Source organism: Pseudophryne corroboree, chromosome 4, assembly GCF_028390025.1.
Source record: "Pseudophryne corroboree isolate aPseCor3 chromosome 4, aPseCor3.hap2, whole genome shotgun sequence".
NCBI classification, from domain to species: domain Eukaryota; kingdom Metazoa; phylum Chordata; class Amphibia; order Anura; family Myobatrachidae; genus Pseudophryne; species Pseudophryne corroboree.
The window spans coordinates 210,975,157-211,001,885 of NC_086447.1; the positions used below are offsets into that span (position 1 = coordinate 210,975,157).

Below are 26,729 nucleotides of genomic sequence, written 5' to 3' on the forward strand. Positions count from 1 at the left end.
TCAGTTATTCACTGGTCACATGACAAATCTACACCATATACTCTAACAATATCATACATTGGGGCAGATGTGCTAAGCCTTAGAGAGATTGCTTGGTAGTTTATCTCTCTCTATTTTATCACTCTCCAAGGCTTAGTACATCTCCCCATTATATGATAATAGAAGCACATCTTTGTAAATCATGCATGCGTTAATAAAGGGCCTAAATCCTTAGCAATGCAAATGCAGGTCCTCCTTCCTGCCTATGCGATCTGTACACCGCGATGCGATCGCATAAGCGATCCAACCTGGATAAGGTTTTTAGGGCGGAATAGATGATGACCACACGGAGCTATACAATTGTAGCTCCATTTGGATGCGTTTTGTCAACTCGCACCACCAACCCCCACCCCTGGGGGTGGCAAGCTGAAATGCGTGAAAAGTGACCCGTTTGGCTGCCCAAACTGCGCTTTTCGCAGTAGCATTCAGCACTTTGGTCTGGTTTAGCCGCTTTTATGCGCAAAAACCAGAAACAATTGAATATCGCCACCTCGATATCCCATCACTTTAGATGGGAGATCGGGAGCGATAATTGAATATCTCCCTTAGTGTTAAATATGTAAAATGTTTTATTGTATGTATTATGTAATTATTTATTGCACGTGCTTACATGTAGCGGTGGCCATTATACAAGTCAGTGCAATCTCTGAGGGATAGTGTCTAGAATCTCCTGACCCACAGGCTGGCTCTACCAGATGGGAGGAGGGTTTGGGCATTCAAAGTTAAATTCAATCCGGGAATAGTCCTGTATATTACAAAATGCTTAAAAAAAAAAAAAAAAAGAGTATTTACATACTAGAGGGATGCAATTTATTTGATTTGTTCTCCAATGTGACTTTTTCAGCTGTTCCTGGAGTACAGTGATAACATATAGTATTCAGTCCTTTATGCTCTCCTGCCCCCTGTCATCCTACTTTGAGGACAATTTGATGCTATGACAACTTAATGCCTTTGCTTTAAAGGTGCCATACAAGCTTCAAAATTGCTGGCCAGTTAGGTTTGTGGGCCCAAAGTAACAAATCCACCCAATTAACTTCATCTTTCATATGTCTGCTGGGACCGGTGTTAAATCTAGTCAGATAACGTCATTGATCTGACAGTGTAAAGAACCATTGGGTCTGGGCAGAGTGACAGTTGCCTGATGCACCTATCTGTCACTCTGCCCAGATCAAGCTGGAGACACGTACTGTCACATTAAGGTCATTCCCAGTTTGGCCTATCACAGCGGACTACTCTTGATTAAATTAAATTAATTTCATTTAATTCCTGCCTTCATCTACAGACTTGTTTATGTAACCAGGACAAAAACTAACCATTAGTTTGATTATGGTTTCCCTTTGTATACAAAGCATACCTCAAGATTCCCCGGTTGTACTGCACTGTGCAATGACACATACACATTGCATATATGACATCAAACAGAATGTAAAAGTGGTGCTGACCAAATTGTCTTAGAATCTGAGGAATGAGGAACAACTCATACATAACATGAATTGGTTACTGCAGTGATGTTATGCTCGCTGCTGGAAACAGAACCAGAACACTTGTCCCCCCCATGCTCTGTAGCATATGATGTTGCCAAGGAGACTGCAGAGAGATTACCAGAGGAGGAAACTGAGATGGCAACATCAATGACCATTTTTTTTTATCAATGAGTTCCGCAGCTGAAGTGTGATGGAATTCGGTAGATCTTTTAACCAACCCCATTCTTGCAACAGTGATTCCTCTGCACCACCATATCATTTCCCAGCAGCTTCATAAATGTGTGACTGTTCCATATTTGTGAGGAGATCAGATTAAGTATGAGGTAGGGTGCAAAGCTGATAGCAATAGCAGCTTGTCTAGGTTATTTTCAAGCACTTTATGACTTCAGCTGTAGTCCAAATGGCTGCAATACAGAGCTCTAGTGGAGGCAAAACTGGTTTCCTGATCAGTAAAATATCAAAGGAAAATAACGGTTTAAATATTGTCCCTGTTGCTGGGCACAGAACCCTTGCCGTGTTTTGGCCATTTTGGTAAGTTCAAGCTCATGTACTTTGGTGCGTTGTGTAAGGAAAGCGAGAAAAAAACAACAACCTGTGTCCTGTTATGATTTATATCGGGGGGAATTTAATATTGTTACTGCACTTAATTTATTATTCAACTGGATTTGTTTTGTTAACCAAATTCATACCACATTTGTTTGTGCGACTTGCAAACATGGAGGCCAGAAAGTGACTGTACAACAATAGACTGTTTATGTACTGCGCTGTGAGGGTGGCTGCGGATCAAACACAATATGGAGCTTTCAGATGTTACAAGTAGAGCTCAGCTGCAGATGAAAGACCATTTAAGTGTTTCTTAGACTTTAGTCTTTAAAGCTGCTTCTCAATTGCTGCCTATAAGCCTTCACTTCCGCACATCCTATCAAATTATAGGACTGCCAAGGTATGTTTAAGCCTATAATATTACCCTAAAGTTTGTTTTTTTTATTCCGTTTTTAGTTTTAAGACTCACAAATAAAGAAACTGAAATGCAGTATTTCAGTGGATAATGAGGACAATCTCTTTGATGTTTAATTATCCATAAAATGTGATAAAGATTAGTTGAAACAAATGACACTTGCACCTATCGCTTTTCACGCTCTGTGACGTAGAGGCAGTATAGCATGAGCCAAGCCCATGACATTAATAGGTTAACGTGGCCTGTCTTTCCATGTAGGCAAGTCATAGGACTGGCTGTAGAAGCTGTAATTATGTGATTATTCACAGCCCAGTGGACCTTGGAAAATAAGGTGACATATATGGCTTAAGGGGAATGAGTGTCTATCCTCTTGCTGTGTAGTGGCTGCTGAACTTCTGCACATCTGTTCGTACACGGCTGGTTCATATAACCTGTGATAAGCAGACACAGCTGTCACGTCTCACTGTATAGAGAATCTGCCTGCTGTGGGGATGTAATTATACAGGATGTCACCGCTCTGAGGGGCAAATGATTTTTCTGATCTATTTTTTCTTGTGCAAGGCCCTGAGCCTGGATTAAATACTAGATTCAAAGAAAATATTTGACATCTAAAGGGAAACCCTAACAGCCTCCATTTGAATCCTATTGTCCTGGATTACTTTTTTTTTTTTTTTTTTTCCTCTATGGGAAAAAATAGCTCTTAGACTCAACAGTTAAAGATAGGTCTGTTGTAATCTATACGGCAGATTTGTGGCTTCTAAAGGCCACAAAAATAAACAGTCTATCAGGATGATAATGACCTGTAAAGGTGGATTTTCTGTTTATTTTAGAGCAGGTTACGTCATGTAGAAAGTGAGCCAGGAAAATGGGAGCAGATGACCTGCACAGCAAGAAAAAATTGTTCCTTGCCCCACATCTATAAACGCTCTCCGCATAGGTTTCATCAATGCGCTCCCTGCTCCTTTCCTACCCAAGGACTGTCCGTCATAGGAAATGTGTTCATCTCACCATTTCCATTTTACAAGGCCCCATCACGCTGCCTCACTCCCCCACAGCTCTTAAAAAATTCAAATTTGCTGCACAGATAAAGGCCCGTATTCACGGGCAGATCTAATGTGAGATGTGTGCTGAGCGAACCGCTCAGCGATGTGTGCTGAGCGTGCGGAGGGAGGGGGGGGGGGGCGCTCATTTCACCCATTGGGTGAAGTGAGTGACCTGCTAAATTGGCCTGCATGCAGGCCCATCTAGCACCAGCGATAGCGCTGCGCATCGCTATCGCTGTGAGGGGTACACACGGAGTGATCGCTGCTTAAAATCTAAGCAATCTAGTCAGATTGCTTAGATTTTAAGCAGCGATCGCTCCGTGAGTACCCCCCTTAATATACTCTGCTTATTGTGTCCCAGCTACAACGGGCAGCGCTTCAAGGTGAGCGATATTGGACTCAAAATGCAGATTTTACTTTTTTATTTTTCCCAATGTCATTGTGATCTTTCCTCAAGACAAGCATTCTCACCCATTATATTCCTACCACTATAACATTGGTAAGTTGTTGTTTTTTGTTTATTTTATAATGTAAAATATATTTCTGCAGCGGGGTACATTGGTTTCCACAGGGAAACATCGGGGTGTAGAGATGGATCTTGATCCAGGCACCAACAGGCTAAAGCTTTAGACTGTCTCAGGATACATTGGGGCCTCCTCTATAACCCCCACGTCCAGGCACTGTGAGATCATTTTCGAGTTGGTGCCTACAGAAGCAGGTCACTTAACAGGGGGGCTGCACTGAGCAGCCCTGAAAAGCTTTTAGAAGACTTCCAAGGGCTGCAGCACTTACATGTCAGGGTGACATTCTGTGCTGTGGCGTCGCATACTCCCGCTGGCTCGGTTTCCGGTTACTTGCGGCGGAGACGCTCCGCCTCTATGCACACGGTCAAAGACGCTCTCCTGGTTCGCGTGGCTGCTACTGAAGGGAGGAGGTAATAGGGTCCCGCCATTAAATTGCGTTCCGGTTGCAGTCTAAGGAGATGGACTGCGATGCTGGCGTGGACACTGTAACAGAGCAGGGACCCCACTATATCCACCAGGGCATAGGAGTACAGGTCGGATATATAAATATCCTCTTTATTAAGACTCCATAGTACCAGGTGGTGAGGACCAGCATAGGGGAGAAGGCGCTTAACCTGTAGCCCCTCCCCCATCTCCGGGCGCCATCTACTGCTGGTGTTCCCGGCCTGGAGCTGCCTCACACTCTCCCTCACTCCCTGACTGAGACGCTGGACTCCATCTTCTAAGCATAGCTGCGACTGGTCTCCGGGACTGCAGGGCAAGGTCTCCTCTGTAAATCCGCCTGCACATCAGCGCCGTGATATTACAGACTCTTAAGTATTCTACATGTCATTATTAAGACAGTGTTAGTTAAGAACAAGTGTACCTGTGCCAGAATATATTGTACGAGTATTCTGATATATACATCCGGTCTCGGACCACGCATTGTTATATACATATACTAGTCCAGTGCAGTTTTGTTGTCTTACTAAAATAATTAGCTGCATTGTCACTGTGACTGTGTGTGCTTGTATGTGCTGTGTGGATTTCACTTTCAGTGTATCCCAGCTGTAGCTATCGCTGTATTCTGTACTCTAAGGGACTAGGTGTGTCTGGGTCACATATATAGTGCTTCACAGTATTGACCGTCAAGTGTATTCTACTGTGTACTCAGTCACATAATACCGGATTTATTCACTGGTGTTGTGTACTGTGTATGCATTCACATAGTGCCGAATTTAGACGCTGGTGTTGTGTACTGTGTACGCTGTCACATACTAGGGTATTTATTCACTGGTATTGTACTCTGTCTGGCTGTATCTTACTCGTACGCTCTGCAGTTACATTCACTCAAATGTCTAACACAAAGGGCGGGAAATCCACGGGCGCTCCTGTATCATGCAGCGCATGTGCCAGGGATTTGCCTGAGGGGGATGATTTGTATGACGGTCTGTGTACTGTGTGGCATACATCTCCCAGTCAGTCCTCAGCTCCTGTAACCAATCAGGAGCCACCTTGGGCGGTGTTCTCAACTATGCTCAATACACTTGTGACACGCCTTACGCCCCCTATGGGACCTCCTGTGCCATTGCAACCACATATTGTCCCTATGGTAAATCCACCTTGGGCGATAATTTGTCTACCCAGTTGCAGCAATTGAATCAATCTTTAGTTAGACCTAAACCTACCCCAGCTCACTCTCGTGTCAAGGGGTCATCTAAGCGGACCACTTCCTCCTCACAATCCACTAATCTCTCTGAAGATTCTTCTGATGAGGATGGGTAGTATACTGACCCATCAGACACTGATACAGCTGCTTCTGACGAGGAATCTACAATTCAGGTTGATGTCCCTGATTTAGTGGTTGCTATTAAGCAGATCCTACAGATCACTGATGATGATGAGGATTCCACTAGTTTCTAAGAAACCTAATAAATTTAAATGTCAGAAGGTATCTAAAACATTATTACCGCATTCTGACCATTTAGTAGACATACGTCAAGAACCCTGGTCTTCGCCAGGAAAGAAATTCTCCCTATCTAAAAAGATGGCAGCTTGTTATCCTCTCCCTTCTGAGTTGTGTAACAAATGGGAAAATTCACCGCTGGTGGATTCCTAGGTCACCCGTCTCTTGGTGTCATCTACTCTGCCTGTCATTACTGTCGCCTCACTGAAGGAACCGACAGATAAGCATGTGGAGGGTTTCCTGAAGTCTATTTACTCCCTTACAGGTGCTCTACATAGACTCACTATAGCGGCCTCTTGGGCTGCAAAAGGAATTGAAGCATGGGTTCAGGCATTAGAGGAAGAGCTGCCTCAGGATATATTGGACATTGCCAGACGGTACCTGTCTCACATTACCACCGCCGCCTATTACATTCAGGAGGCGTCCTCTGAGGCAGGTGTGTTGGCGGCCAAGGCATCTACTACGTCCATCCTGGCTCGCCGTATTCTGTGGGTGAGGTCGTGGGAGGTGTACCTGGACTCCAAAAAGACCTTGTAGGTAGGTACTCCCTTTTAAGGTAGTCATCCTATGTTGGGAAGATCTCAATAAGATTTTGACTGACTTAGCGGCTGCTAAGACTGCGTTTCTACCGAATACTAATCCTTCTGCACAGAAGGCAAAAGGTACCACTTTTCGCTCCTTTCGGCCATAAGGGAAAGCAAAATGTCTCGGGAATGCCTGACCATCTCATGCTCCCAAAACCACCAAGCCCAAGGCAAAACAATCCTGGGCCACTCGTCAGCCTGCTTCTAAACACGACGAGCCTGCTGCATGACAGGGCGGGCCTCCCCCTGGGGGACCCGAGGGTGGGAGGCCAATTTCTGCGATTCACCCAGGTCTGGTTAAAGACCACTTCAGATGCATGGGTGCGAGAAGTTGTCTCTCACGGGTACGCACTCTCTTTCAAGAGACATCCTCCTCGCCAGTTCTGCACAATGGCTATCCCTTCGGATCCGTTGAAGGCGCAAGCTCTACAACTGGTTGTGCGTTCCCTCCTGGATACAGGAGTGGTAATGCCGGTACCTCTGTGCCAAAGAGGCAGAGGATACTACTCAACCCTTTTTCTAGTCTCAAAACCCAGTGGGTCTTTCCGGCCTATTCTCAACCTAAAATCACTGCACAAGTTTGAGTGTGTCCAAGTTCCGTATGGAAACACCGCGCTCAATTGTTCTGGCCATGGAACCCGGAGACTATATGGTATCCCTGGAATATACAAGATGCTTACCTGCATATTCCTATTGTCATATCGCATCAGGAATATCTGCGGTTTGCTACTGGCAACCTCCACTATCAATTCCAGGCTCTGCCGTTTGGACTGGCAACAGCCCCTCAGATCTTCACTAAGGTTATGGCCATGATGAAAGCTCATCTCCGTCGCCAGGGAGTCAGAATCCTACCGTATCTGGACGACTTGCTGATTCTGGCAAACTCCCAAGATGTTCTCCTCAGTCATCTACAACTGACTGTAACCTTCCTAGAAGCCCACGGGTGGCTAATCAACTGGAAGAAGTTCTCGCTGGTCCATGCTCGAAGCATGGTGCACCTGGGGGCACTTCTGGGGCGATGCAAGTACTAGGACTCATGGTGTCGGCTTTCAACATGGTGGAGTACGTTCAATTTAATTCTTGCCCTCTGCAGAGGTTAATCCTTTCCAAGTGGGATGGCCTACTTCATCGGATCAGGTTTCACATGATCTCCTTGACTTCGGAGATTCGTCTGTCGCTGACCTGGTGGCTACAGGACCAGCAGTTAAGCAGGGGCCGTCCCTTCTGGATCCCCAACTGGGTCCTACTGATGACTGATGCCAGTCTGTGGGGTTGGGGCGCGGTGTTGGAGCAACACTCCTTCCAGGGTCTGTGGACCATGGAGGAGTCACTCCTCCCGATTAAACATTCTGGAATTGCGGGTGGTGTTCAATGCTTTGCCTCTCGCCCTGCCTCTGTTGCAGAACAGGCCTGTTGAAGTACGGTCTGACAACGCCACCACGGTGGCATACATAAACCATCAAGGAGGCACTCTAAACCGCATGGCAATGATGGAAGTATAAAAAATCCTTTGTTGGGCAGAACGCCATCTGCCAGCAATATCGGCAGTGTTCATTCCGGGAGTCCTCAACTGGGAAGCAGATTTCTTTAGTCATCGGGACATGCATGCCAAAGAGTGGAGTCTTCATCAGGAAGTCTTTCAACTCCTAGTGGACAAGTGAGGCCTACCAGATGTAGACATGATGGCGTCTCGACACAATCACAAAGTTCCAGTCTTTGGATCGAGAAACTGGGATCCTCAAGCAGCGTTCGTGGACGCACTAGCAATTCCGTGTAACTTTCGGCTGCCCTACGTGTTCCCTCCAGCGTCACTTCTGCCCAGGGTACTGCGGAAGTTCAAACAAGGAGGAGGAATTCTACTTCTAGTCGCTCCAGCATGGCCCAGAAGGCATTGGTTCTCCTCTATCGATAGAGCGTCCTCTTCTACTTCCTCAATGCCCAAACCTCCTTGTTCAGGGCCCTTGTGTTTATCTGGACCTGGCCAGACTGGCTTTGACGGCATGGCTCTTGAAGCATCACTCCTGAAGGCAAAAGGATTTTCCGAGGCGGTTATCCAAACTATGCTGAAGGCCTGCAAACCAGCATCTGCGCGGATTTATTATAGGGTCTGGCATTCTTACTTCACCTGGTGTGCTCAAGGTTCAAATTTCTGCCTTGTCAGTGTGGTTTCAGAGGAAAATTGCGTCTCTTCCTAACATTCATACTTTCACTCGGGGTGTGTTACGGATTCAGCCTCCCTATGTCCCTCCTGTGGCTCCATGGGATCTCTGTTGTCCTGAATGCCCTGCAAGAGTCTCTATTTGAATCTCTTTTGTCCGTGGACCTTAAATGGCTTACGGTCGAGGTCCTGTTCCTACTGGCTATCGCCTCTGCTAGGAGGGTGTCAGACTTGGGTGCTTTGTCCTGTCGTCCACCCTTCCTGATATTTCACTGTGACCAGGCAGTTCTTAGAACTCGCACGGGTTATTTACCTAAAGTGGTGTCATCTTTTCACCTTAACAAAGAGATTGTGGTGCCGGCTTTTCTCTTCTGGTTTGTCCTCCAAAGAGCGGTCTTTTGGATGTGGTACAGGCTCTCCGTATATACGTGGAGAAGACTGTCTTTATCAGGAGGTCAGATACCCTTTTTGTACTTTTTGGTTCTTACAAATGAGGCGGGCCGGCAAATAAGCGAACCTTGGCCAGATGCATTAGAATGGTGATTGCACAAGCCTATGCACAGGCTGGGCTTCCAGCTCATGCTGCTGTTAAAGCCCATTCTGCTCGGCCTGTTGGACCTTCTAGGAGCGTGTCCCACGGAACAATTGTGCAAAGCGGCTACGTGGTCCTCAGTGAACACGTTCATTATGTTTTATGCCTTTGATACTTCCGCGTCCCAGGATGCTTCCTTTGGACGCCGGGTTCTCATACCCGCTACGGCGCGTCCCCTTCCATGAGGAACTGCTTTAGGACATCCCCGATGTTTACCTGTGGAAACCAATGTACCCCGCTGCAGAAAAGGAGATTTATGGTAGACTTACCATTGTTAAATCTTTCTGCGAGGTACATTGGTTCCACAGGGCGCCCACCTAACGCACCTAGCTTCTATGGGTTTGTATGGCGTTAGCTGCTAGTCCCTTCTCCTGTCGTGAGAACGTGGTTCTATGTGACTACCATCTACCTTCTTTTACCTGCTCCTGCATTGGACTGGTTAATAAAACAAAGCTCACAGTGCCTGGAAGTGGGGTTATAGAGGAGGCCCCAATGCATCCTGGGACAGTCTAAAGCTTTAGCCTGTTAGTACCTAGATCAAGATCCATCTCTACACCCTGATGTTTCCCTGTGGAACCAATGTACCTCGCAGAAAGATTTAACAATGATAAGTCTACCATAAATCTCCTTTTATGTATAAAATATAGATAATTTTTATTCCACATTTTTTTCTCTGTAATGAAAGATATTGCACACTGAAATAAAACATACTGGGAATGTGGTATACTGACATGTTGTTTTCCAGTGAACCACACTGTAGGGAAATTATACATTAATATCTGATTTGCAGTTTGTTCTTGCAAGTGTTATTTCATTACTATGCTGAGCCACTATGATTGTTTATAAAACGCGGAAAAGGAATCTTCTAATGTCTATTTTGTGTTACTACATTAGCTACTGTAAATGCTAGGTAGCAGAAATGTGAGATGACTTCTAATATTAGATGGTACACTGAAGTGATGACATCAGAACTTTATTATACAGATATTTTCAGAAGTTGATGTATGTATTAACATTACTTGTGTAGTAAATAGAAAATATTGTATTGCAACTAATGAGATACTTCATTGATCTCTTAATCATGAAATGGATGCTGTGTAAGACCTCCTCCCTCCAGCTGGCCATACATTGGCTCAACTTCTCCCATGGGGGCCAATTCAAAATCACACTCCTATACAGCCCTTATCCAATCCTCTATCTCCCATAATTTTAACTTCATCCCCTTCCACACTCCCGTCTATCCACTTTACTGTGTAAGTGAGCACTGCCTCTCTTCCGTTTGCCTCTTCCCTCTGCCACCCCAAAAACGTCTGCCGTGCTGCTTTCTACCACTGGAACTTACTCTCATGGTTTAGCCTTGTACATGATTGCTCCTTTCAAAAAAAAACTCTGAGTTCGAACTTGGTCTTCATTACAGCCCAACCATGAAGTGTAAGCTACTACAAGCAGATCCTTCTTCCCATACGTATTGTTCCTTTTCTTACTTATGCGATCTACTCCCTTCTGGTGTTGGTTTGCAGTAAGTGGGGTACTAGGGTATAGGGTAAACCAGCGCTGGTTTTATGTTTATATTAAGTATATTTGCAGTTATTTACTGCCATGTATATATTGTTTTTGGCCTGTTATGTTTATAACAGAGGTTCCAAAGTTGGTCCTCAATACACCCTAACGGTTCAGGTTTAAAGGATAACCATGCTTGCCACAGGTGACTTAGTGGGACATGTACTAAGCAGTGATAAGAGCGGAGAAGTGAGCCAGAGGAGAAGTTGCCCATGACAACCAATCAGCACTGAACTAACATCTATAATTTGAATACTATAAAATTATACAGAGCTGCTGATTGGTTGATGGGGCAACTTCTCCTCCTCTGGCTCACTTCTCCGCTCTTATCACTGCTTAGTAAATGTCCCTCTTGATTAGTACCTCAGTCAATTTAATTTAACCATCTGCTTTCAGCCGTGGGTATCCTTAAAACCAGGACTGGTAGTGCCTCGATTACTGATTTTGGAAACCACTGGTTTATAATGTACTTTTTTATTAACTTTGTATGGTGGTGCAGACTCCTTATGGCAGCCTATAAATAACGGATAATAGACTAATGAGGATAATGATGGAAAATGCTTAGAACTTTCCTTCTCTGTAGTATCATCTGGGCAATAACTGAAACTGGACATTGTTCTTGTGTAATTAGAACATTGACTTAAATGTCCGTATGGATTCTTAAGATCAGGGAGCCAGTGGCTAAATGGTCTTATCTTAAACCTTTTATTGCAGGATCGTCCTAAGCCCGTTTCACAGATATCAGTCTTAAAAAAAGTAAATACAAGAATGACTCCGTGGAGCCAGCTTATGCCTAGTTGCATGCCATATGTCATATTTTAAGCCACGTCGTTTACGTCAATTATTTGTTTTCTAATGTGTTTTGTAATCGTATAGTAATAAGTTTTATATTGTATGTGTACCAGGATATGCAAACCAATTTCTGGTCCTTGAAAGGCAGAGCAACCCAGCCAGCGAGCTAGGTTTAATAAATGTATAACTATATATCAGATTACATTTTAATCAACAATAAATGTCTGTAATAAGAAAGAATTTGCGATATATTCTTTAACACAAATCTAGTAATAACTCCAGAAACTTAAATTCCCATTCTTAACTGTCTTTATGTTGCCTCTTAAGAGTATTAATTTTTCTTATAAATGCATTTTAATTTTCCTCTTCTTTTCCCAGACTTGTTCTAAACATGAAGCTTTTACATGAATACCTACGTTCTAGACTCCTGTTGCAATATTTTTAATTAACACCATTGTAGCTCTCTACATCTCTTGGACGATGTGTTTAACATGTGGCAATTTCTTTTTCCAGATCCAGCTTTCTTTCCTGGTCGCTGTGCTGAAATCCTGGCTGATGCCAAGTCCATAGGCAAATTGGGTGTCCTACACCCTGACGTTATCACAAAGTTTGACCTGACCATGCCCTGTTCTGCTCTGGAAATAAATGTGGAGCCTTTCTTGTGATAGTCTCAGCTGGGGGAACATCGCTATTATTCAGACAAATGTTTGTGTTTTGTTTGTTTTTTTAATAATTTCTGCAAAATTACAGAGCTGCATCTTTCCAGCGATATTACATAGGATGAATTTGGCCAGAGATGTATTGAAAAGCATTACTAATTCACCTAACACCTGCCTGTCACTTCATGCTCTAGGTTACAGCAGATTAAGTCTGTGCTGTTCTGCAGAGCAATTATAGCAATGTCACAGTCTGTACTCTTCCTTTTATTTTTGTGGGGCCTACACCTTACATCACTTATCACTGTCACACAGGTGCACCTAGTATCATCAGTCCTATCGCAAATAAGTTTTATTTGAACCAAACAGTTATACAATGTGGTGTATTTATTGATTAACATAAGGTTTCCAGTGTAAAAGGATAACTGTAGTCCTTGTCATAACCCACAGTATCTATGCGGCTCCTTCAGGTGCAGTAGTTCTTGCTGCATGCAATTCTGAATATATGCTAATATGGGCAGAAGTAAACCTGAGTAGTCCCATCATTTTTGTCCAACAGCATATAATTGCTGATACATTGGTACCATTGTTGCAAATTGGAACATGTCTTGAGTGCCTCTGAAGATGCGCAGGCTGCGCTGCTCTCCAGGGCCACTGAGGGCTCACCAGTAGCAAGTAAAATCGCAACTGTTAATTTGCTCGCCCAGAAAATGCCATCTGAATGGCTGTGCCATGCTTGCGTTTACCCAACCACTCCACACTACCACCCTCAAAGGATGTCTTCCTGTCACTCACCTTGCGCCTAATTCCTTGATGCGACTGTAGTCGCAAATCACTTGCTGCGTGTGTGCCCTGTGGTTCAGACACGTGTAGTAAGAAAACATTGACCAATGTGCATACAGTAGCTGCTCTGCAACTGCACCTGAATGAGCCTCTGTTACAGCTGTGGATAAGCATTTATATGTTACAAACTCTGGACTTGTACATACAACTTTTTCTTTAGGTCTGTGGTACACATCCACTGAGTGATGAACTCCGCTACACCAGCTCATCAAGAAGGGTCCATTGTATGCAGCTGGATAGATTGTGCATACATGATGTCTGGTCTTCACGGTGAAGCCTTGTGTCCTGCTGGTGCGTTCTTTGTGGGGTTTAAAGAACCTTATGCAAAGTGTTGAGAAAGCAGTTGCTGGACATACCATGATTGTATGTAGATCGCTATGTGTGCGAGCCCTCAACCCAGAAATCTTAACTTAAAATCCTGGCCATTTGTTTTTAAATAAACTGCCTTATTAGGGCTATTCATCACTTTCATTAGTCCTGAACTTGTTGTCTGATAGTCTATCATTATTCTAAAACAGATATGTTCCCACAGTGTGTGCGTGCCTGTTTGTATGTAAAGGTTGCGTTGGTCAGATAATGAATTGATCACAATTGGGAAGTAGTAAATGAACATACAAGTGTTGACAATAAAATGCTCCAATGTCTATTTCTAGTTATGACCCCTTCCAGTGCTTGTGTGCACGTCCTCACAGAGAATTATTCACTTTGTGTGACATGAAGTCTACCTTTCATAGAGTGTGAGCAACTGAACCCAGCTTCTACCTTAGCATGCTCTTGCTACTGTTATTGTTGATTTGTAAACTGAATGGACATCTTCAGATCTGTACAGTCTGGAGATTCATATTGCGCAACAGAACTAGGTGGCTGATCATCCAATTTATGGGAAGCATCTTATTTCCATTCTATACCATGTGCATGTTGACAAACCATTTGATATTGTATTGCCCTCTGGTGGTGGCCTTCTGGAGTGAATAGATTAGATTAACCCACCAGCATAGCATTTAAACATAATTATAGATGAGTTTCCTAACCTTCCATTTGTGAGCCCCTTAGGAGGGGAGGCATAGCGCCTTGAGCCCTGTTTGGAGAAAGAGCGCTATATAAATAAAATTATTATTATTTTTGCCTGCTTTCAGGATACCGATGCCGGAATCCCGACACCCGCTGAAATAACAGCAGTCAAAATTCCGACCGCTGACTGAAATCCCCACTCGCCCGAGGGGGTATATAACCTTGTGGCGACTGAAGGACGCCGCCAGGTCTGAAGCGTGGCGAACCCACGAGAGGGCACACTGCGCTCACCGCCGGTATTCCGGCTGTTGGGATCCCGGCGTCAGTCTCCTGACTGCCAGGATATCATACGGAATCCCCTTAGGAGTAATGCAATAGGTACACGAGTCTGTTCATTCTAGCTCAATAACTTTTGCCATGCATTAGTAAAAAAAAATAATAATAATAATTTGGAATTTCATAAATTAACAACCCCTTATCTAGCGCAAAAGGGAAAGTACTTCTGTGTTTCGTTCTGTAAATGATTCATCAAACACTATGGGGTATATTCAATTAGCAGCGATAACGGACTTTTCGCGTGAAAAACCGGACTTTTCCCGCGAAATGCAATTACAGCCTATTCAATTTTCCTGGAAAATGTATCCGTGATAATTTTTTCACTAATTTCACTTCACCTACTCTGAAGCAGGTGAAAAGTTGGGAAAAGTCACTATTTTAAGGTAAAAATGTTTGGATATGGTACAGAACTCCTGGGACACCCCCCTTAATGACTAATTAGGCACGTTGAGGTTTTTAATTGGCCAATAATGACATGTCATTTTTGGGGTTAAAAAGTACAAAGTGATGGAAATTGGGGTTCAAGGTATGGGACAGGTATATTGGGGTGCTTTATGAGTGGGACAGGTGTTTTTAGGCTTGCAGATGAGTAATCAGTCTGTTTCCACTTTTTTTTTTAAAGTACCCTAAAATGACCCAAATATATACTTATACCCATTTTCATGTACCCCAAATTTAATGAGAGCATTTATTTTGCTCAAAAAAAACTTGCTTTCTATAATTTTTTTGCATTTAAAAAAAAAATGCATATAACAGCCATTTCACACAATTTAAGTCCCCAAAAACGCTCTAATGTGATCTCTAACACACTTCTCTTCTGTTTTCCTATGTTAGTTTAGCATTTTTTGGGGTACAGGCTGATTTCCCCATTTTCACTGCAAGAATTTTCACGTGAAACCCGTTTGGAATTAAATAGGTCGAATAACGGAGCATTTTTGCGACAATTTTCACCCGATTGCCGCGAATTTGCGGATAATTGAATACCAAAGTATGTCTCTTATAATAGTTAAATAGAACTCAGCCTTAAGCTAGGTACACACTATACGATTATCTGGCCGATAATCGGCCAGATCTCGCTGGGTGTAATGAAAATCTAGTAATGGATGAGTGCAAATGACAATCAACCATCTGCTTCCAAACTGGAAAATGGACAAAACCTGTCCTTCATACAAATGGGTTAAATGCAAATTTAACCAACTTGTATGAACAACTGTTTTTGCCATTTTGCAGTGGTTGGGAGCAAATGGTGTATTGTCATTTGCTCTCATTAATTACCAGATTTTCATTCCAACCAGCCAGATCTGGCAGATGATCTGCCAGATAATTGTATAGTGTGTACCTAGCTTTATCCTTGGATATCCACTCTGACCATATAAAGCTTTTATATGGGGTTACTGAACGTTGCCTGATACATTCTTATCTACAGTAATTGTATCTAGGATACAACTGATACCATACGAAAAGTGAAAGGGAACTTGTAAAAGCCAAATATGTAAACTCTGCTATACCATGTCCGGTAGCAATGTATGTCATTGTGGAGCGCTAGATCTTCCCCGGTACTAGCGCCCTACACACAGACGATGCAGCCCTTCTAACAGGACTATACGTAATGCACAAGTCAGGCCACACAATAGGCATACTGCTGTGATTTTAAACATTGCCAAGATGTTGAGTGTGAAAGCAGAAAATATACCTATATCAGAGGTTCTCAAATGCAGTCCTCAAGGCATAACAGTGGTCCAGGTTTTATGTTTATCCATGCTTGGCCACAGGTGACTTAATTAGCGCCTCAGACAAATTGATTTAACCATCTTTGCTGAGCCATGGATATACCTAAAACCTGGACTGGTGGGATGCATTGAGGACAGCGTTTGAGACCCTCTGACCTATGTTCTTCTTTTGAAGTGACTGCTCAATTGTAATTCTTTTAAGAAATATGTTCATTACAAAATACAAACAAAATAAACCATATCGGACAATACTTTTTTTTATTTCCAACTTCATATGAAAAAAAAACCCTCATATTTAGAAATTTACTTTAATATATTAATTATATTCACAATTTACATACAGCATTGCTGTTGGGTAGAGAGACTGGTAGTAAGCAAGGTCAGATGAATTACATTCAGTATAGCATGACCACAGCATTGGTGTCTTATACAGTGTAACAAGGGCAGTTATGTTTATATCTATCAGACTAGTCAGGCACATTTGCACACAATGCAATGCAGCCATTTGTCCATATGCTTAGGAATGATATGTGTGTATTTTATGTGGCTGTGTTTATGTCGGCAATTTGCTAACTTTACGTAGATGGGGTGCACTTACATAGTGACAACAAAACATGACTTCTTCAGAACTATTTTCTTGCATACATCATGAACAAAGATGGGGAGGAAAAATTAAAGGTAATAAAATAAGTTTTAGAAATGTATTTCGTTAACAAAAAAATATTTTCAGAAACTAGATATACCGCAGTTGTGATGGGGACAACTTGGATTGTGCATTTATTGGCCAGTTCTGATAGGCCGAGTCTGCTTCTACCTCCATAGGCGGTGAACAGCATCAGCCACAAAATACGCAAAGCCACTGGAAGCAATTCCATCGGCTTCTTTGGCTAATTGAGTCTGCCACTAGACTTCGTGGTACAAACATAGTAATATTGTCAAGGCAAACCAGTCTCCTACATATAAGTGTGGCTATGTGTCTCAGTGTATTAGGCATCATTGAGGCATTTAGTAGTAATTACTTTGTAATGTTTTAGACATACAATCTCACCTCATGGTTCATGTGTATATTGTCCTAACATCGTCTCATCACCACCATCAAAGGAAAAGTTTACCTGTTTTTCGTGCACATCCAATCAGACCAGAGGGTTTATTAGGAATGCATGGATTCTCATAAATCACTTATTATGTCCTCATTTTTTATATGTAAACTACACAGCAACAAACAAACCAATAAGAGAAAATATAACAAAGCAGTGCAGTAACTTTAGTGCAAGCACAGTGTGAGGAAGGGAGCAGTGCGTTCCAGACGTAACTGGTTTATTTCTGTGCTGTTTATTGTTCAAGTCCAGGATGGGGGGAAAAAGTGAAGCTTTATATCCATTTCATGATCCCATTTGTTAGTTTATTGGATGGGTTGAGACCCCAAAGGAAGTTTGTCACTGGATGCAGCCTGGCCTCTTCCCTCCATAACATTTGTACTATGTAAAAGAACAATGCGGATGATCCGGAATGGACACATTGCATTAGTTACCAGATGCTGGTCTTCAACTTCTGCTAGATTGAAATTTATAAGTCCAACATATGGCAAACCCAAGGAACAAATGATATTGCAATAACACCAATCGATGTGTAAGTAACAAATTTATAGGGCACCTCAATTTCCAGTCTCTGCCTAACCAACTGGCTCTGTGTTGAGACATTGTACCATAAACCAAGAGCTTTGAGAGAAAGTGTTTTAGCAATATAGCGTGTTACACCCAGGACAGTGACTCCAAGAACAAACCTGGCAAGGTGCTTGAGCAGCATGTCAGAGCTTATAGGTGGGATGCTGAGTGGAAACAGACCAGTGGGTACATAAGTCAATCCTAAATAATTTATCAGCCAAACTCCTATACAGGTCCCAGCTCCCGCACCCAATATGACTGTTGTGTCTGCTCGTGTCGTGCTGTAGTGATCCAACTTGGGGTAGTTGTAGCTGAGCAGGAAAGCAACAATAACAGCAACTACAGGACATAGTGGGTTTGTCATAACCAGGTGATCGAAGAAATCCCACGCCGGAAAAGTCACTGCTAAAAACACCAGGGCAAATACAGCTCCACATATAACATCCTGTAGACAATAAAAACAATAAGAAATCAAGCATCCTAACAGCATTTCCTTGTCTTTGATAGTTGTAGTCACTATGTAACATGTCCAGAACAGGTATGTTATCTACTACAGCAATGTTTGGAACATATGGTTTTCCATAAATCTAGAGCACTATGACAAAAATATTTCCCATATCTGTATTTATTTTTTTACTGATCTAAAACTAAGGGGCCCATTTATCAATGAGTTTTAGCTATTTAAAACTCGTTGCTCCTGTCAGGTGTTCGAAAAATGGCAGCTGGCAGCTTATTGGCTGGAGAACCATTTATCATACGCAACAAGTTTTAAATAAAACTCGTTGATTATATGGGCCCTAAGAATCTGGTGTGTTATATAATCATTATGCCGGTTTTAGTTTACTCCTCCCTTAACAATTTAAAAATGTATCCACCTTCATCCTCTTTGCCGATGACCACAGAATAAGCCCACCCACTCACATGGGCAAAGTTAATTTATCATTCATTCACAGTTAGATTTTATTGTATGTTATACTAAACTGCATAAAACAGTTTTTTAAAATGTTTAGGGCTTACCAACAGCAATATCTAGAAAGCAATAATTAAAGGTTCAAACATTAACACACAGAAAGTTGGTACGATGAAAGTTAACCTCTGTCTAAAGCTTTTTGTTAAAGTCTAAATGCAAAACAGCCAACTCAATCCACCGTAAAATACCAAACAACTCTTTGGACTTCTTTGGCATTCAGTCCTGTAACCATCTCAAACAAAAAAATATCCAGTGATTCTAAAAAGGCATTCCCATCGGAATTTCAAAGGTGAAATGAAAATGATCCCATGAAGCATTTACGTGATTCCTTGGTTTAAAAAAAAAATTCCTTCAACGTATTGATAAATCTCTAATTGCCTGGTAGCCACACACTATGGTAATGAGTGTGTCTCTGTAGTTTAATCCTTTCCCTGCTGGAAGAGTCAGCAAATCAACCACTTGTACTATATTACCCAGAACCCCTGCTGGGAAGGAACCAATGAACGCTATTGTTCATCGGTGGGTAATCCTTTCCATTGAAAGAGCCATGGTGTACTCATTATGTCCTTCTCTTGCCCAAGGCTTAAAGGGCTATGGATAAGTCAAACTATATAAGTATTGAGATATGGAGGAGGAATATTCTGTAGGGTAGGGAGTCATCCCGTGAGCCTTTAGAAGAAAAGCAATAAGGTCAAGAATGTAGATAGGCGTCATACATTTTAAGAGAGGATTCTGGCACGTCTAACTTTAATAGGGCAATCTCGTATAACAGCAACAGTATGAATGACAAAATCATGTTTAAAGAGTTAGGACTGCAAAATGATGCACCTATTCATTAATGCCCAACACTGAGTGATTGTTCTGAATAGATTCAACCACCACTGTGTATTAAGGGCATTTGTAAGAACACTAAATAATTCCTTACACATTCCACTTTTTTCTCCCAAACATATTTGTATTTTAAGCATTAAAATTATTTCTCTAACATCCATAAGGGATATCGGGGGGGGGGGGGGGGGGGGGGGGGGGGGGGTGCGAGGTTGCTGGCTGGTGGTCAGTCCGAGGTTGCTGGCTGCGATCAACCTCGGACTGACCACCTATGTCTGGTTTCCATTAAGGTCTAGATTTCAGCCCTCTCAATTTTCTTACAGAAGAAATTGTCAGTGTTGCCAGAAGTTCAGACCTTCTTGCAAGGGGTACTCCACATACAACCTCCCTTTGTGCTGCCTACGGCACCCTGGGATTTGGATGTAGCGTTGAAATTTCTACAGTCCTGGTTTGAACCTCTGATGACGGTAGAAGGCAAGTACCTCACGTGGAAGACGGTGATGTTACTGGCCCTGGCTTCTGCTCGACGTGTTTCAGAATTGGGGCCTTATCGTGTAATAGTCCCTACTTGGTCTTTTAAGAGGACAGAGCGGAGCTCCGGACTAGACAGCAATTCCTGCCGAAGGTTGTCTCATCTGAATCAACTTATTGTGGTTCCGTCCAGTTCTGATGCTTCTGCTCCTCCGGAGGCATTGGATGCTGTGCGTGCCTTGAAGATATGTGTCAAGTGCACAGCTCGGGTCAGAAAGACAGATTCCTTGTTCGTGCTCTATGATGCGCAGAAGGGTTGCCCTGCTTCAAAGCAGTCCATTGCTCGTTGGATTAGGCTTACTATCCAACAGGCCTATGTGTCGGCAGCTTTCCCTGTTCCTACTAGTCTCTAAAGGCACATTCTACTAGATCAGTGGGCTCTTCCTGGGCGGCTGCCCGTGGATTCTTGACCTTGCAACGATGCCGAGCTACTACCTGGTCAGGGAAGAACACTTTTGGGAAGTTATACAAATTTGATACCCTGGTCAAAGAGGTTACCCAGTTTGGGCAGGTGTGCTGCAGCAGTCTCCGCACGTTCCCGCCCATTCTGGAAGCTTTGGGACATCCCCATCGTACTAGTTTCCCCAATATCCCTTATGGATGCTAGAGAAAATAGGATTTTAATACCTACCGGTAAATCCTTTTCTTGTAGTCCATAAGGGATATTGGTCGCCCGCCTCAGTGCGTGGATTTTTCTGCAGGTTCTTGTTCTATAGTTACCTGTTCAGCTGTTACTGTTGTTGTTACCAGCCGTTGCTGGTTGTTGTATGTTAGTGGTGTGCTGGTGTGTAAATCACACCACCATTTCTGTTATGTTTCTTCTCTCATATATGTCCTTTCTCCTTCGGGCATGTTTTTCCCTATAACTGCCTGTGGGAAGGGGCATAGAGGGGAGGAGCCAGCACATTCAGTTGAATAAATTTAAAGTGCACTGGTTCCTTTGGACCCCGTCTATACCCCATCGTACTAGTTTCCCCCAATATCCCTTATGGACTACGAGAAAAGGATTTACCGGTAGGTATTAAAATCCAATTTGTACGGTAAAAGAGAAGGACATTTCCCTTTAATTTATATATGTGCAAACATAGGACGGGATTCAAATCTTTTATCGCCCCCGATCTCCCGTCTAAAATGACGGGAGATCGCGGGGCAATATACTAATGACCCCCGTTTTTGCGCTGATCGCGCCCATAAGAGCCGAGTTTAGCTGCGTAAAGCAGCTAAACCCGACTAAAGACATGGGCGCGATCGTGAAAAGTCCCGTTTGGGCGTCCAAACGGGTCACTTTTCACGCATTTCAGCAGGGTGGCGAGCTGAAATGCTAATATCGCGACCATCGGCAGTAACATTTGAATACTGCCGGCGGGCGGGAGGGGACAGAAAAGATTTGAATCCCGCCCATAGAGTGTCCATTTCCAAATCCTTAGTGATATGAAGAAACAGTCCTCTTTCTGTTGTGTGTAACACCCATTACTCTTCTAAACTTGGATATAAAAACTTTCAGATACAGTTAAATTTTACATCACAATCTTCTTGAATCAGTGCGACAGGAGTCTCGCATCACTACCCTGTGCTATCGGGGCATCCTGCTCTTGCCGCTACCTCTCAGTCTGGGGCTTTCTACTGGACTCAGGGGTCTATTTACTAAGCCTTGGATGGAGATAAATGACAGGAGCCAATTCGCTGGCACTTTATCTCCATCCAAGGCTTAGTACATAGACCCCTTAGTTCCCCTCAATCTTGTACCAGTCACCTGCGTTCCTAAGCTCACTAGCATAAACACATGAAGGAAAGGTCACTGCCTCGCATAGGTTCAACACGTTCACCTTCTGATATATGCAGTGCCATTGTGTGCATTCTAATTATGTGTTTGGCTGCTCTGGTACTAAATTATTAAGTTGCTCATGCAGTTGTGATTGGCAACAGGTGGCCCCTAGCAATAACTTGTGGCTCCCAGCTTCATATAGTTTCATATATGCCCGTTATAATTAATAACGTTTGCTTACAATACCTACTGATATGTTATTACAGTTAGATTTCTAGTTGAATTAAATGTATTGATTTAACGTATTACTCAGATTAAGCGCAGTGTACAGACATTTTGAGTGGTATTCAAATGATATATCACACCAAATATCCCTTTTAAAGTGATCCCTGTTATCGCACATATAGTGCCCATAGTAATCAAGTTTAGCTGCATAAAGGATTGGGCGCCTCGCTACCCAGGGGTAGTGAGCTCAAATAACGATGCCATGCCCATCAGCAGAAACAGAACGGGTGTGGAAGGGAGTGAAAAGAATTGAATTACGCCCTTTGAAGGTTAGAGGGCCGCCCAATGAGTCCTCTGAAGTGTATTAGATTGCCTGCCTCTGCCCTTGGCAAATCTACCTTGAAAGCTACCCACCTAATATAAAACTATGAAAATGAAGGTGGGAATATTCCTATGTAATTAAAAAAGGGTGTTTATCTTTGGGGCTTCTGCATCCTACAACCAACACACACTTACCCCTGAATACCTCACATCACTGCAGTATTTGGAATTGTGGTGTGGGTGTGGCCACATCATTAGGGGTATGGCAACATAAGTTCCAATATCCTGATTCTCAGAAGGGGTAGTAATATCAAACTGAACCCACAAACAGGTAAGAGGAGGAGGTGATAGTATAGGTCTGTGTGGCATCATTGTTCTGGGTGTCATTCATGGTCAGAGTGAGTATGTGCAGTATATGTAATAGTTCTTGTGAACCTGTGTAATTGTGAGTCCTTATGCCCATCTGTGTAAATGTGAAATCTTATAACTCACATCTGTCCATGTATCCATCATATTTCTCTCACACCTAACTATATTTTACTTGTTCCCCAAACACGTGGAACAGTTAATGCCCATGTATTAACTCACCAGCACTGTGTGCATGCCTGTGTACAGCCGGCTGAGGGACACCAGTGTGGAAAGGCAGAGGGCGACCACAAAGCCAAGCAGAAATGGGAACTGTCGCGAGAAAAGAAGTAGAAGTGAATCTATTGTATAATTTCCATTCAACTCAATCTCTTACCTCTCTGCTTGACAATAACGTGTGAGGCGACAATCAGATGGTGAAATAATCAGACTGATAATGGATGATCAGATTGGCCAAATGTAATGACCCACTGTGTAGTGAATATAATATCCTCCTATGTCCACGTATCCCTTTTATATTTATGTGCATTTTTTGTTTTGTCATCATATTCAGAGACAGTGAAAATAAACTACTGATTAATTAGCGACATCTTCCCTTTGATGATGCAAAATAGAAACCAGCGCTGTATAGAGAACAAGCATGAGGAGTAATGATGTCATCTCCCACCTGATAGCGCCCGACGGAGGCCAGAAGGAAAGTAAATGAAATTGCTGTGGCAGCGATGGTGTGTGTGGATGGCATTCCATACTCGGCTTCTACTCTGGTTTCCAGTTTCACCACAGGAGGGGAAGAAGGACGAGGCCACTTTAGGATGTCTTTAGAAGCTTGCCCAATGTACATGACAATCTGAAAGACAGAGATTCCAATGTGAATGCAGTCTGATTCCTCACACAGCTATTTGGGCCAGTTTTTTTTACTACATTGGTAATAAGTTTTGTGAAGCTCCTTTTAAGAAACTGCACACCAAAAGGTGCAGAGCAATATCACGGACACTGCAAAATTCTATACAGAGGATTTTCCTCTTTTCAATGCTAGTAGCAGACACTGAGCACACACTGGGTTCACACTGCATAACAAAAAAAAAAGTATACTTCGGAGCAGGGACAGACTGCCAATGGGCTCATGGGCCGGTCCAGCCACGCAGAGAGACCAGGGCAAACAGAACACTCTGCTCGACTGCTCCACCTCCCGGATCTATGCTCAGCCCCCCAGAAGCAAAATCAGTCCATATTTTTAAAGCGGCAATCATTTAAAAGGCAGAACCAGGATGCCTAAGTCCCAGAGCATCTAATGCCACGGTAGGACTTTAGGTAGGGATAACGTCATCCTCAGATAGAGTTATGTTTTTATTTTTGGGGGGGCGGTGGGGTTGTTTTCACAAAGCTTGTGGAGTAGCAGTAAAAATCTAAATTTTGTTTCTGCTCCCATTTCTCCTAGTTAACAGGCTGGGGCTGGTTTCCAGTAGGACAATGGGATCCCACACATCGTCCACTCTATACGTACATATGATGCTCTAATTCAGGCCTGGCCAACCTATAGTTTTGCTAACAGGGAATGCTGGGATTTGTAGTTTCACATCTGGAGAGCTAGGCCTGCTCTAATTCTTTACCTGTCTTGATTTTTTTTTTTTTGCAGGGCGGAGGTAGTGGTGGTGGGGGTGGATTAAAGTTATTACTACTTTTTTTTAAATCCAGTAAATATACATGTGGGATGATAATCATCAATACAGAGTTTCTTATCTGATTCCAGAGTGCTAGACATACTTACCTGTATGCTTTGCCCTTACTGTAAGCTAGCTGTGCGTGCACGCCCCTAATCTGCCCCTCCTGGAGTAGTGGTTATTAATCGAACAATGGAAGCACAGGTTATGTATAGCATTTGTAATGTTCTGACATCTGAACGATAGTGTAGAACTGACCAGATGGAGAAGACTTCGGTGCAGTTGGTTAGCTTAACATGATTACAAGTGTATTAACATTTAGTGCTTTTATATGGAATATATTTAAGCGTTATTAAGCAAAACCAGAATAGATCGTTAGCCAATTGTTTCACTTCTATCGTTACCTTTAGCTGGTATAGTGATAATAGGAAGAATCGCACATTTCCTGCACACGGAATATAGGAAGACGCCTTCGGCTGTGACTCTAGAAACAGCCGTTTCTATGGCAACAAAACCAGAGAAGACTCTGGGCTGACGAAGTCACTAAAAATAAGTCTGTCTACAGAGGGGGAAACATAGGAAGTACAGAGTTCAGAGCCAGATCACTGTGTGCTACAATAGCGGCATACTGATTAGGAAACATTATATATATGCACCCAATGCTTGACTTGCACAAATCATATGCACACTGTAATACAGACTGTTTTCTAGATATACCCTAGCACACAATACCAAGGCAGAGATACAGACTGGCTGGGTGACACGTAGATCAGATGATTACAATGTACAGTCACAGCCTTGCTTCAAGTGTGATATTAGGGGGAAAAAAACATACCCAGATTTCAGTGATGAGACTCCGGTTGTAAGACGCGGGAGGTGGGCGCCATGCATTGAATCATCTCAGCCCCAACCCCTGTTGCTCAATGTTGCAACTGTGCAGGTGAGCAGCAGGCGGCAGAGCTGTGCTGATGCAGTTGAAGGAGAGAGCACTGCACTGGCTTTTCTGGACCACCGGGACCCCGTACTGATGGATTTGCATCACAGCGAGACCTCCAACCCAGCCAGCCAAGATGTGCTACTGCACATGCAAAAGCTTGTCTGCGCATCTCCCAGCTCCATCCTTCATTGTGGTCTACCAATGTGCATGCCACAGTCTCAGCCAACATCAACGCCAATACCATCCTAAAGGGACCATTTATCAATGAGTGATAAAACGTGTTGGAAATGATAAAACATGTTGCTTATGATAAATGGTGTGCTGCCATTTTCAAATACATGACAGGAGCCGATTGGCCGCAGCGTCATTTATCATATGCAATGAGTTTTAAATAGCCAAAACTCGTTGATAAATGGGCCCCTTAATGTTTTAGGTCAGTAATAAAATAAATACAGGCATGGGCGATATTTTAAATGGAAATGGGAATATCTTTTCCATAGTGTTCCAGATTAATGGAAAACCTTGTGTTCCAAAAATTCCAGCCAGTAGATACCATACCTGTTCTAGATACTGTATATTACATAGATGTGTAACACAGGGACTACAGCTATCACATTCTGTTGGGATGCTTGATTTCTTACTGTTTTTGTTTCCAATGCTTACAGGATGTTACATGTGGAGCTGTGTTGGCCCGGGTGTTTTTTGCAGTGATTTTTCCAGCGTGGGATTTCATCAATCACCTGGTTATGACTAACCCACTATGACTAGTGCCGTTATTGTTGTCAAACACATGACAGTTAGAGGCCGATTGGTTGGAGCACCATTCATCATGTGAAATAAGTTTTATCATTCGTTGGTAAATGAGCCTCTAACAGTGGGTACACACTGGTAGATATATCTGCCGATCAATTGATCGGCAGATATATCTATGGACGGATCAGGCAGTGTGTTGAGCATACACACTGACCGATCCGTCGGGGACTGACGTCATGAACTGGGCGGGCGTGTACATATGCCCACCCAGTTCAGCTGTCAATCACCGCCGGCCGCAGCAGCATGTGTACGGGCGGTCGGCCGACCGCCGGTACACACACAGCGACGTGCCAATATATCGGTAGATATATTGGCCGTCGGCTGTGCTGCGGGGCCGACGTGATACGTCTGTGAACGACGGAATTCACAGATGTATCGGCCATACACACTGCC

At 43.2% G+C, this 26,729-nt stretch overlaps 2 protein-coding genes across 2 annotated transcripts in view; one reads left to right on the top strand and one right to left on the bottom strand.

Annotated features, from left to right (window-relative positions):
• The window catches only part of FARSB (phenylalanyl-tRNA synthetase subunit beta), a 183,299-nt gene extending 169,639 nt beyond the window's left edge, over positions 1–13,660 (top strand). The window contains exon 17 of the mRNA XM_063915908.1: positions 12,193–13,660. Coding sequence (XP_063771978.1) covers positions 12,193–12,344 — 152 coding nt within the window. The 3' untranslated portion in view covers positions 12,345–13,660. The remainder of the gene's footprint in view (positions 1–12,192) is intronic.
• Positions 13,661–16,496: 2,836 nt separating this feature from the next.
• Positions 16,497–26,729, bottom strand: part of SGPP2 (sphingosine-1-phosphate phosphatase 2) — a 98,970-nt gene continuing 88,737 nt past the window's right edge. Inside the window, exons 3-5 of the mRNA XM_063915909.1 lie at positions 23,593–23,772; positions 23,148–23,237; positions 16,497–18,364 (exon numbers count right to left, since the gene is read on the bottom strand). Of these exons, the coding sequence (XP_063771979.1) occupies positions 17,822–18,364; positions 23,148–23,237; positions 23,593–23,772 (813 nt within the window). The 3' untranslated portion in view covers positions 16,497–17,821. The remainder of the gene's footprint in view (positions 18,365–23,147; positions 23,238–23,592; positions 23,773–26,729) is intronic.